Source organism: Piliocolobus tephrosceles, chromosome 5, assembly GCF_002776525.5.
Source record: "Piliocolobus tephrosceles isolate RC106 chromosome 5, ASM277652v3, whole genome shotgun sequence".
NCBI classification, from domain to species: domain Eukaryota; kingdom Metazoa; phylum Chordata; class Mammalia; order Primates; family Cercopithecidae; genus Piliocolobus; species Piliocolobus tephrosceles.
Genome location: NC_045438.1, coordinates 4,206,568 through 4,218,916, shown reverse-complemented (window position 1 = coordinate 4,218,916; position 12,349 = coordinate 4,206,568). Strand labels below are relative to the sequence as shown.

At 39.3% G+C, this 12,349-nt stretch overlaps 1 protein-coding gene across 2 annotated transcripts in view; it reads left to right on the top strand.

The window, feature by feature from the left end:
* SLC35F1 (solute carrier family 35 member F1) overlaps positions 1–12,349 on the top strand; it is a 404,897-nt gene that overhangs the window by 313,964 nt on the left and 78,584 nt on the right. For both annotated transcript variants that reach the window (XM_023219009.3, XM_023219010.3), the window contains exon 3: positions 11,695–11,822. In XM_023219009.3, coding sequence (XP_023074777.2) covers positions 11,695–11,822 — 128 coding nt within the window. The remainder of the gene's footprint in view (positions 1–11,694; positions 11,823–12,349) is intronic.

Sequence of the window (12,349 nt, the reverse complement as noted above, 5' to 3'; positions counted from 1 at the left end):
GTCCGGAGGCAAGTCTGCCTTGGCCTCTTCCCCTTACATTGTGTGTCATTAGCTGCTACATGGCTCTTTGTTCAAAACAAAATTCACAAAACTGACAGATTCATCTGCTAATGTCGGGAGACATCAGAGCCAATCACAGGAAACTTCCAAAAGGCAAATAGGGTCACTTTTCACAAAGTGGGATTAAGAATAGGAAAATAGTCTTGTCATTAAAAAGGACAAATACATTTTCCTCTCAGCAGGCTCACCCTAGGAAAATAGGGATATTTATATGAGTACATCGTTTAATTATGATTGCTTTGAATAATTTCAAATCAAAGCATCCACCCCACATATAGCCAACCTGTCATTAACCATTTTGAGCTAGTGAGCAGTATTTTTCATTGTAAATGACATCTTCATGATGATGAAAATTTAGGTGTAAAGTGCAACATGTTGGCACTCATTCAAGATAGCAAATAATCACATACATTGTTTTAAATCACCTGGAAAGGAAACTAGTGATCTGTTTGTTTTACTGTTTTGTTTTTGAGACGGGGTCTAGCTCTGCTGTCCAAGCTGGAGTACAGTGACATGATCTTAGCTCACTGCAGTCTCCACCTCCCAAGCTGAAGGCATCCTCCACCTGAGCCTTCTGAGTATCTGGGACTATAGGCACACTCATTTATTTCTTACAAACACTCAAGGAAGTAGGTCCACCTAGTAGCACTAGTGTATAGATGAGGAAAATCAAGGCTTAAAGTGACTAAATTGATTTCTAGTTATTATTTTATATTATTAGTGGCTGTTATAAATGGGATTGCTTTCTTGATTTCTTCTTCAAATTGCTCTCTATTGGTGTATATAAATGCTACTGATGTTTGTATATAGATTCTGTATCTTGCAACTTTACTGAATTTGCTTATCACTTCTAAAGTTTTTTGGTTGTGTCTTTAGGTTTTTCTAAATATAAGATCATATCATCTGTGTACAAGGCTAATGTGACTTTTTCCTTTCCAATTTGGATACCCTTTATCTCTTTATCTTGCCTAATTGCTCTGGTCCAGACTTCCAGTATTATTGAAGAAAAAGTGGTAAAAGTGAGCATCCTGAAAGAGCTATACAAGGAAAAATATAAAACACTGATGAAAGAAATTGAAGAGGACAACACACAAGAAAATGAAAGGATATTCCATGCGCGTGGGTTGGAAGAATTAACTCTGTTAAAATGACAATATCACCCAAAGCAAATTATAGGCTCAATGTAATCGCTATCAAAATACCAATGACATTCTTCACAGAAATAAAGGACCCCAGTAGCCAAAGCAATCCTGAGCAAAAAGAACAAAGCTAGAGACATTACACTACCTGACTCCAAAATATACTACAAAGCTGTGGCGATTAAATCACCATGGTACTGGCATAAAAACAGACACATAGACCAATGGAACAGAATAAACAACTTAGATATAAATCTATGTATTTATAGCCAACTAATTTTTAACAAAGATGCCAAGAATGTGTTACAATGGGGAAAGGGAAGTCTGTTCAATAAATGATCCTGGGAAAACTGGTTAACCATATGCAAAAGGGGGAATCTAGACCCCTAGCTCTCAACATATACAAAAATCTAATCAAAATGGATTAAAGACTTAAGTCTAATACCTGAAACTATGAAAGCAGTAGAAGAAAACATTGGGGAAATGTTCCAGGACATTGCTCTAGGCAGAGATTTTTTCGTGTAAGACCTCAAATGCACAGATAACAAAAGCAAACATGAACAAATGGGGTCATATCAAGTTAAAAACCTTCTTCACAGCATCTTGCCTCACACGGTGAAACCCTATCTCCAATAAAAATACAAAAAAAAAATTAGCTGGGCGTGGTGGCGGGCGCCTGTAGTCCCAGCTACTTGGGAGGCTGAGGCAGGAGAATGGCATGAACCTGGGAGGGCAGAGCTTGCAGTGAGCCAAGATCAAGCCACTGTACTGCAGCCTGGGTGACAGAGCAAGACTCTGTCTCGAAAAAAACAAAAAACAAAAAACAAAAAAACTTTCACAGCAAAGGAAACAATCAACAAAGTGAAAGGACAACCCAAAAAATGGCAGAAAATGTTTGAAAACTATTCATCTTATAAGGGATTAATAATCAAAATATATAAAGAGTTATATATAAACAACTAAATAGCAAAATGTCGAATAATTTGATTTTAAAATGAGAAATCTAAAAACACCTTTCTCAAAAGAAGGAACAAATGGCCAACAGGTATATGAAAAAATACTCAACATCACTAATCATGAGAGAAATGCAGATCAAAAGTACAGTCTCACCCCAGTTATAATGACTTTTATCAAAAAGACAAGGAATGACATACTGGTGAGGATATGAAGAAAGGCGAATCCTTGTACACTGTTGGTGGGAATGTGAATTAGTATAGCAATACTGTGGAAAACAGATGGACATTCCTCAGAAAGCTAGAAATAGAACTAACCATATGATCCAGCAATTCCACTATTGAGTTTATGCCCAAAAGATAGGAAATCAATATATCAAAGAGTTACCTGCATTTCCATGTTTATTGCAGCACTATTCACAATAACCAAAATGTGGAATCAACCTAAGTGTGCATCAACTGATGAATGGATAAAGAAAGCGTAACACACACACACAGAGGAATATTATTCAGCCACAAAAAGGAATGAAATCCTATCATTTGCAGCAACATAGATGGAACTGGACGTCATTATGTTAAGTGAAATAAGCCAAGCATAGAAAGACAAATATTGCATGTTCTCACTCATACATGGAAGCTAAAAAAGTGGATCTCATAAAGATAGAGAGTAGTCTGGTGCTTACCAGATGCTGGGAAGAGTACAGGGGAGTGGCAGGGGATGAAGAGAGGTTAATTAATGGGTACAAATATATACTTAAGACCTGTTGTTTGGTAGCTCAGTATAATTAACCTTAATCAACTGTACATTTCAAAATAGCTAGAAGAGAACAATTCAAATGTTCCTAGCGTAAAGAAAAAATAAATATTTAAAATGATGGTTATCCCAGTTACCCTAATTTGATTACAGGAATGTATCAAATTGTCATATGTACCCCCAAAATATGTACATCTAATATGTATCAATAAATAAATAAATAGTGACTAAGGTGCACGACATTGTGCACTCCATGCCTGGAATAGCCCGGGTGAGAGCCCACTGCCGAATGGCTCCACTGCCTTCCATCATGGTGCACTGCCAGCAGGAAGATGTGGCTGCCATGATGCTCAACTGCACATGACACCAGGCTTGATTTCTCTGAGAAGACTGCTTTCTGGAGCCTGACAACATGGCAGCCCTGAGGGAAAAGCCCAACCTGGCATACTCACTGTCCAAATCAAAAGGCAGGAACTCTTGGGACTATTTTTCAGAACAAGAACCTGCACATGTAGAAAACTGCAACAGGTGAAGCAAAATGGCCTTGAAGGGGAGTTGCTCAAAAACAGGTATCAACTGGACAGGAGTTTGGGGTATGAATATGTACTTAGTTTAAATGGATTACATTTTAGGAGGCTGACAGTATTTATGAAGAAATGCGTCTGTTAAAACTAGAAATATGGTACAAAAGTGTTGGTTTGTGTTGTATCTATTCTGTCTGCAATGATATCTATGCATTTATGGATTTTTCCCTAGTACTCAGCTTAAAGTAAAAAATACCAGAACCTTATGCAATGATGATTCATTGTATTTGCTTTTAGATATTTTTCCAAATCCATATTAGGCATTTCTTGAAAAAAGGCGATTAAGCAGATTTTGAAGGTCTTACGTTGGGTAATTAATTTGTCTCAATCACTATGCTAGGCAGTCTAGGGTGGGCAAAAACAAAATAAAACAACAAAGAATGAAAAGAAAGTGCTGAGGAACTGGGGAGGGGTGGCAGAGAATTGGAGAAAGCTTCATGTGGGAGGTAACATTTAGACTGGGTCCTGAAGGATGAGTAGGAGCTTTGTGAGTTTGGTGAGAAGGGAACAAAATGAGAATGAACACAAAGTTTATTCTCTTGGCTTTCTTTCCACCCTTCCGTGCGATTTCCTCTTTGAAGTCTTGCACGTAGTGTGCAATATGTGTGGTATCATCAATAGTAGAAAGATTGAGGTTCAGAGCCATCAACCCAATTCCTAGGTGCCATGCAGCAAGAGGCAGCCTGTGGCTAAACTTACATCCGTTTATTACTAAGCCAAAATATCAAAGGACTGCCTTTTATACTTTTCCTAATCTCACTCTCTGGATCTAATAATAAAAATAAATGAAAGAAGACAAGAGAAAATTGATGTATATTTTTTGTGTTTCATCCTTCACTCAGCTTTGCATTATGAGGTGCAACTGATTGCAATCCTTCTCATAAACAATTTAGATTTTCTTTTTTATATAATTAGGACATTAATTTTGTTCACTTTTCATACTAAAGATAATAGTTTTAAACTCTAAATCCAATACTATATTTTAGCTTTTAAAGTAAGTAATTACATGTCCATCGTAAGTCATACTTATTTTCAAATTCACTGATAAGTAAAACAGGCTGGGTGTGGTGGCTCATACCTGTAATCCCAGCACTTTGGGAGGCAGAGGCGGGCAGATCACTTGAGCCCAGGAGTTTGAGACCAGCCTGGGCAACATGACAAAATCCCGACTCTATAAAAATTAGTCAGGTATGGTGGCGTGCATCTGTAGTCCCAGCTACTTGGGAGGCTGAGGTGGGAGGATTGCTTGATCCTGGGAGGGCAAGGCTGCAGTGAGCCGAGATCGCGGCACTGCACTCCAGCCTCAGTGGCAGAATGAGACCCTATCTCAAAAACAAAACACACAAAAAATACTTAAACTTTCCTCTTTGGAGTTCTGGTAAAAGAGATGATATTATGGCACCACACTGTGAGCCAAAAAGGTGTTTATTCAAGTAAGGATCTTGCCCCCTGTGCAGGAGCATCACTCTTGCTGCAGACTCTGAAATGTGTGCTGAGTTTTGTTCTTGAGTAAAAACACCACGAAGGATGGCAGCACCCATGAGATCCCTTAATGAAAAAGCAGTTCCCAAAATAACGCAGCTTCTTGTCCCCTCAGCTGAATTCATTTAGGGTGCTGTCTTGCAGTGCTTTTATTATATACTCAGACTACCACTGGAGTGAACAAGAATACTATGAATCAAGGCTCTTCTGTTTTCCAGTCATTGGCTTGAACGTGGACCATGTTTCAGCCCTTGGACAAAAATTTTCATTCACTCAACATTTAGTAGCCACCACCACCCTCACCCCACCCTATGTGTGACCACTGTTACTATATCTGGGGCCTTAGCAAGTAGTCGAGCATATGACGATTATTTTTGTCATGAGACTTTTTAAGCCAAAAAATTGATTTAAAGCCTTATTTCACATTTCACAGGAAAAATGCTGTCATAGACGTAGATCAGGCAAGGAGACATCCAATCCCTGATCCTGAAATGATGGTGACGGGACACGTTCTGATCTCTAAGCTGATTCAGAGCTGAGGACTGGCAACTCCTGGGGAGCACCATGCATATACTGGCACTCCGGTATGATGGGCATCCCTGGAGTTGGCAGTGGGGTGCCCCGCAAGTGAGTTTGGACCAGTAGGTCAGGAAAGATCCCTTAATGAGAAATGCATGACTCACGAGGATAATGGTATAATTATAAAACAGCAAGCAAAAGAAAATATTGCAATATGAATGACTATGAAGCCTGTTGCCAAATTGTCATGAGTTCAAATACTGGTTTATTTATGTGGTCTTGTGCAAGTTACTTAACTCCTACAGGTCTCACTCTTGTCATCTGTAAATGGAGTTAGTAGTAGTATCCAATATGTACAGGGTTATAATGAGGATAAGAGCATTTGTAAAGCAAGTGGACACTGACACATAGTAAGTATCCTATTAAGTGTTTGTTTAACAAATTATAAAACACATTTGATTGGTCATCCTGTAGATGCTTAGCAAAATTAGACATAAATCACATGGCCAAGATTTTTCCTGTCTATTCTCAAACACTGAAGCTGTTGTAATGCTATCTTACTTCAAATTAGAATAACTGTCATTATGTTTTACACATTTGCCATACTCTACAGTCCTCTAAAGAGAGAGTGAAAACAAAACTTTATATCAATTATAAAGATATATGTGTATAAAGACATACATGTCAGCCGGGCGCGGTGGCTCATGCCTGTAATCCCAGCACTTTGGGAGGCCGTGGTGGGTGGATCACAAGGTCAAGAGATCGAGACCATCCTGGCCAACATGATGAAACCCCATCTCTACTAAAAATACAGAAATTAGCTGGGCAGAGTGGCACGTGCCTGTAGTCCCAGCTACCCCGGAGGCTGAGGCAGGATTATCGCTTGAACCCGGGAGGCGGAGGTCGCAGTGAGCTGAGATTGCACTCCAGGCTGGTGACAGAGCAAGACTCTGTCAAGAAAGAAAGAAAGAGAGAGAGAGAGAGAGAGAAAAGAAAGAAAAAAAAAAGAAAGAAATGCATTTTACTGCATTGCTTGAAAAATTAGAAACAGAAGTCTATCAGTGGAAGATTGAATAAATTGTGGCATACTCATAAAACATAATAATAGACATCATTTAAAATAAATGAATTAGCTCTCCATGAAACAACAAGGATGCATTTCTAAAACAAGGATAAGCATGAAGAAGCCTAGAAGAGTATTTACAGCATTTACAGTAAACCTTCACATAAAATTTAAAAACATATGAAAGAAGGTCATATGCTATTTTGAATACATGCACACAGAGAAACGTGAACAAAAACAGGAGCCTAAAAGATACACAACAAAATCAAGATGATAAGGCTGGCACTGTGGCTCATGCCTGTAAATCCCAGCATTTTGGGAGGCCAAGGCGGGTGGATTCTTTGAGCCCAGGAGTTCAAGACCAGACTGGGCAACATGGCGAAACCCCATCTCTAAAAAGAAATACAAAAATTAGCTGGGCATATTACTCAGGAGGCTGAAACAGGAAGATCGCTTGAGCCCAGGAGGTCAAGGCTGCAGTGAGCCACGGTCATGCCACTGCACTGCAGTCTGGGAGGCAGAGCAAGACCCTGTCTGAAACAAGCAAACAAACAAACAACACCCCCACAAACAAAAACAACAAAAAAGCAATATCAAGACAATGATTTGAGGAAGGAGAAATGGAAATAAAATCTGGCAGGGACAGAGAGGGGTCTTTGATTTCATCTGTAAAATTTTCTTTCTCAAAAAATAAAGATCTGAGAAAAACACAGCCAGCTGTTAACATTTATTAAATCAGGGAGGAGGATATGTTATTCTCTAATCTTTTTATTTATATTTGGACATATTGATAATAAAAATAGTAAACAGAATGCATTTAATTGCCAAACCATAATTCTAAAGTTTCCACCCATGGATTTTATTACTTCTCCCAGTTAATTTTTAAAAAAAAGGTGGGGTGGATTTCAAAGCATTAGCATATTACCAGCTGTACTGGTGTTTCTTATAGATGGCCCTGTTTCATGAGGTTTGGGTAGTGCTGGCACAGGGACTCTAAGGAATGTATTTTCATTATTCTAGAAATAGTTTTAATGGTCTGTTGTAGAACAGTGTTAATGGGAGCCATGTAGATAAATCCCCAAGCAGGCTTTTCAGCGGTTGCATTTTTTGCTCAGCCAAAAATAAAAAAGTCTTCCTCTTGCCCTCCTGAATAATTCCGCTAAGCAAGCATGTTGTCTATTTTCAGGTACTTCGAATGAAACAATATGGAACATTTATTTAGGGTGTTTTGCACTGCAAACTTCAGCAGAATGGCAAGGCAACTGATCATTCCTTTGAATCTATGTAATGAATAACACTTGCATATGTTATTGATTGATGGAACAAACAGCACCATAGCCCATTTTTTCCGTGCTGTGTATTGAGATGTGGCTGGTGTGCTCTGAGTCTGGCAATTCTGTGTTCACTGTGTAAATTAACTGGGACAAGGGTCTGTGATCCTTTATTTATTATTCTTAGAATTGCAGTGTGGAGGTTAAATATGCCATTGACCTTTTTATATCCAAGGTACAGTGTATTACGTGTAAAATGTTCACCAAATTAATTTTGTCAGATGTTGTCCACATTCTAACTAGAAAACAATTCTCATAGGCTGAAACATGAATATTTCTAATAGATGTATTTTCAGTGCCTCAACTGCAATGGCATTTAACATTGCTGAGATTATTAAACATGAAATTTATTTATGCAGTTGTATTATTTATTGACTGCCTGTCATGCACTGTTGGATCTGGAATAAAGTGATGACCAAGACAATTCTGCTGTCTCCAAATTGTTAATAATCTAATGTGTAACACAGTCAAGAAAGTAGGTAATTATAAGACAGGAGGATAAGCACCAGGTATAAATAAAGGGTGTTGGCCGGGCATGGTGGCTTACGCCTGTAATCCCAGCAATTTGGGAGGTCGAGGCAGGTGGATCACAAGGTCAGGAGATTGAGACCAGCCTGACCAACATGGAGAAACCCCATCTCTACTAAAAATACAAAATTAACTGTGTGTGGTGGTGCCCGCCTGTCATCCCGGCTACTCGGGAGACTGTGAGGCAGGAGAATTGCTTGAACCTGGGAGGTGGAGGTTGCAGTGAGCCGAGATCGCGCCATTGCACTCCAGCCTGGGTGACAAGAGCAAAATTGCATCTCAAAAAAAAAAAAAAAAAAGGGGGGGGGGTGTTAAGGGAGCACACAGCAGGAAAACCTAGCTCAGTCTAGGGTGATAAGAGTATCAAGGAAGGCTTCCTGATAGAACTGTGTATGCCGAGACTTCATTTGGAGACTGAAGGAAGAATAGTCCAAGCAGAGGAGACAGCACATGGAAAGGCCCAGAGACAAGAGAAAGTGTACTTTGGGCCAAATGTTCAGGTCATTTCTTTGGTATGAAGAGTCTTCACTACTCTGGTGGTATCTCTTTGGGATTCTTAGCTCAAGTCACCCTGAGAATGGCCATTGAACATGAATCATCTGAAAGTCCTACTTTTGATCCTCAGCACAATGCACAGGCCCCCACCCAGGACTAATTAAATCAGAATCTCTAGGGGCTGGTCCCAGGCATTAGGACTTTTTTGAGTTTTGTTTTGTTTTGTTTTTGAGACAGAGTTTCACTCTGTTGCCAGACTGGAGTGCAGTGGTGTGATCTCGGATCACTGCAGCCTCCGCCTCCTGGGTTCCAGTGATTCTCCTGCCTCAACCGCCCGAATAGCTGGGACTACAGGCGTGCACCACCACGCCCAGCTAAATTTTGTATTTTTAATAGAGACAGGATGTCACCATGTTGTCCAGGTTGATCTCGATCTCTTGACCTCGTGATCTGCCTGTCTTGGCCTCCCAAAGTGCTGGGATTACAGGCCTGAGCCACCGCGCCCGGCCAGAACTTTCTAAAAGCTCTTCAGGTGATGTGAATATAGAGTCAGGTTGAGAATCACCGACTGACAAGACAAATCCTGACAGATGTGTTGATTGTCAAACATGTAAGGCAAGTCAGAGAGGCAGAAGAGCTGTTCAACGACTGCCAAAATGATCTGGTGGTGAAGAACTGACCTTGGGGATCACATCTACCAGCCTTCTCATGTGCAAAACCGTGAAAAGAGTGACTCATATTCTAGCACTGGCTCTTGACATATTCAGACAGTATTTCACAGGGTTTTTTTTTTTTTTAATTCATTAATTCATTCACTCCAAAACACTTAGCTAACCCTTGCTATATGTCAGTATGCTAGATGCTATGGATAAGTATATGAGTAAGACATTAACTCTACCTTTGGATAAAAGCACCCAGTCTAGTGAAGAGTCAGTAATCACAATCCTATGAAAGGATAAATCAGAGATGGATGTGCATTGCCCAGTTGGGGAAAGGGGTTAGCCAAAAGACCAGACAAGGGCTGCATTTTGAAAAATGAATAGGAGTTTGCAAGATGGGGAGTGCAGTTCCCTGAGACAGAAAGACTTTGTGCATGCTTGAAGGCTTGAAGGCTGTGAGAAGTGTGGCTTGAAAAAGTAGGCTGGAAAACTGATTTGACCACCAAAGGTCAAGAGACCCTTCTCTCCTATTGCCAACTGGCCACAACTCATGCTTTGGCAGTCTGTATGTAACTGAAAGCTTTGTGCTCACATGTCTCCATAGGGTTGGTAAGACCACGTCATGTCATGGTCATTGGAATACAGCTAAGAGCAGAGATCAGTAGCTCAAGGTTCTGAGAGTGATCCAAATACAGCTAAGGATCCAGTGTTCTGCTGAGGCTTTGAGGACCAGCTGAAATACATCTCTAGTACTAAAGATGTGTGTCACTGTTTAGGCAGCCTCTAAGATGACCTGCAAGGATCTCTGCCTCCTGGTATTCACTTCCTTATGAAATTCTCTCCCCTTGAATGTGGGCTGGACTTATTGACCCTTTACTAAAGAATAGAGTAGAATAGAAGTGTCACTTTTGAGAATAGGTTATAAAAAACTGATCTTCCGTCTTTGGTTCTCTTTCTCTCTCTCTCTCTCTCTCTCTCTCTCATTGTTCATCCTGGGATAAACCAAATACCATGTTTTGAGGCAGTACCATGCAAAGGTCCTTGGGGTAAGGGACCAACACCCACCAACAGCCATGTGAGTGAGCTCGGAAGCAGGTCCCTTCCCAGTCATTCCTTCAGATCACACTGCATTCCTGGTTGACAACTGGCTGCAACTTACTGGGAGACCTTGAGCTGGAGACACTCATTTAAGCTCTAACCTGGTTCTTGACCCACAAAAACTGAGAGATAATCAGTATTTCCTGTTTTAAACATCTCTGTCTCTGGATACCTTGTTACACAGTCATCAATATGGTATATAGTCACCATTCACTGAGTTTCTGTACATCTGCATCCTCTATGAAGACCCCACAGGTTGGCTACAGAGAGTTATTATTGTTCCTGATCCTGATTGCCCCGCCTTGAAAAATAAGGTTTATCTCAGGCCTGAAATATATGTCAAAATAAGAATGAAGAACTAAGAGATTCAGCTGTTCTGATGTTACCAGTTTAAAATGCAAGATGGTGAAGATTATAGTTGTTGGCAGTACTAAAAGTGTTTTCAAATGGCACTCCTTTTCATCTGAGAGTGATGACCCAACTTCCTCTCTCTTCCCATCATCCACAAAGCACCAGAGTGCATGCAACATTCAAAGCTGATCAGGAACTCAGGATAGCATCTCAGAGTCTTACTACAGAACTGCTGCCAAGCACAAGCCTTTTTCTATTTGGTTCTTTTCATTTTTATCTATTTCATCACAATCCTGAAATTTAGGATGATTTGGAATGTGTGTGTTTATGCAGCCTTTCTGGTACACCTTTCCTTTTATTTTCATATGATATAAATATTTTATCCTTCATTTATTCACACACAAAAGATGGTTTGCGTGGTAAGCTAATAACCTGCCCAGTCTTACTCTGGCATAGAAACTAACTTGAAAAGCCAAATCTACAATAAAGATACTTTGCTAAGTAAAATCATGTGGGTATCTGATACCTTGATTTTGTTTCATCAATTTAATTTGTTTAAATATTTGGTAAACTTAAGGTTAAAAATATATAATGTTGCAACATATTAGAATTCTTCTAAATATACAATTTAGTCTGTTTCAGGAACCTAACCTATTTCTTCTTAACTTTGTGACACAGGAGAAGAAAACCTCCTGGCAATTTTACGAAGAAGATGGTGGAAGTACATGATTTTGGGACTCATAGACCTGGAAGCAAATTACCTGGTAGTCAAGGCTTACCAATACACAACGCTGACCAGTATCCAGGTACCAATGGTTCTTCTTCCCTTTTCAGCTTCCTCTATCCACATGTAGTTTACTTTCAGTTTAGTCCTTGAGAATCTGTATACTCTAAGTTACTATCTGTATACTATACTATAGTATACAGACTGTACTGTACAGATTCTGTGTACTATAAGTCTGTAAGTTTTGCAACAAGAGGGAAACTGGTTGTATAAAAATTAACTTGAACTTTATTTATATATCTTATAATTTTTTAAATTTAAGTGTAATTGGACATCTTTTATCTCTGTTTCAAATATATTACAATTACTGTTGACAACGTAAAAAAATTTGTGGCTTTGAATGCTGTCAACTAATCTTATGTTAGCAGGAGAATTTTTAATAAATATAAAAACAAATCAGTTTTAATCACAACTTATAACTTTTTAGAATGTTAATAGACTTTGATTAAATAATCAAACTGCTTAATAATCTTTTCTTTTAGCTTTTTTAATGTGTAAAATTTGCAACCTGAAGGGACAGGATTTTTCCTAAAGGGACAAGAATTCAAT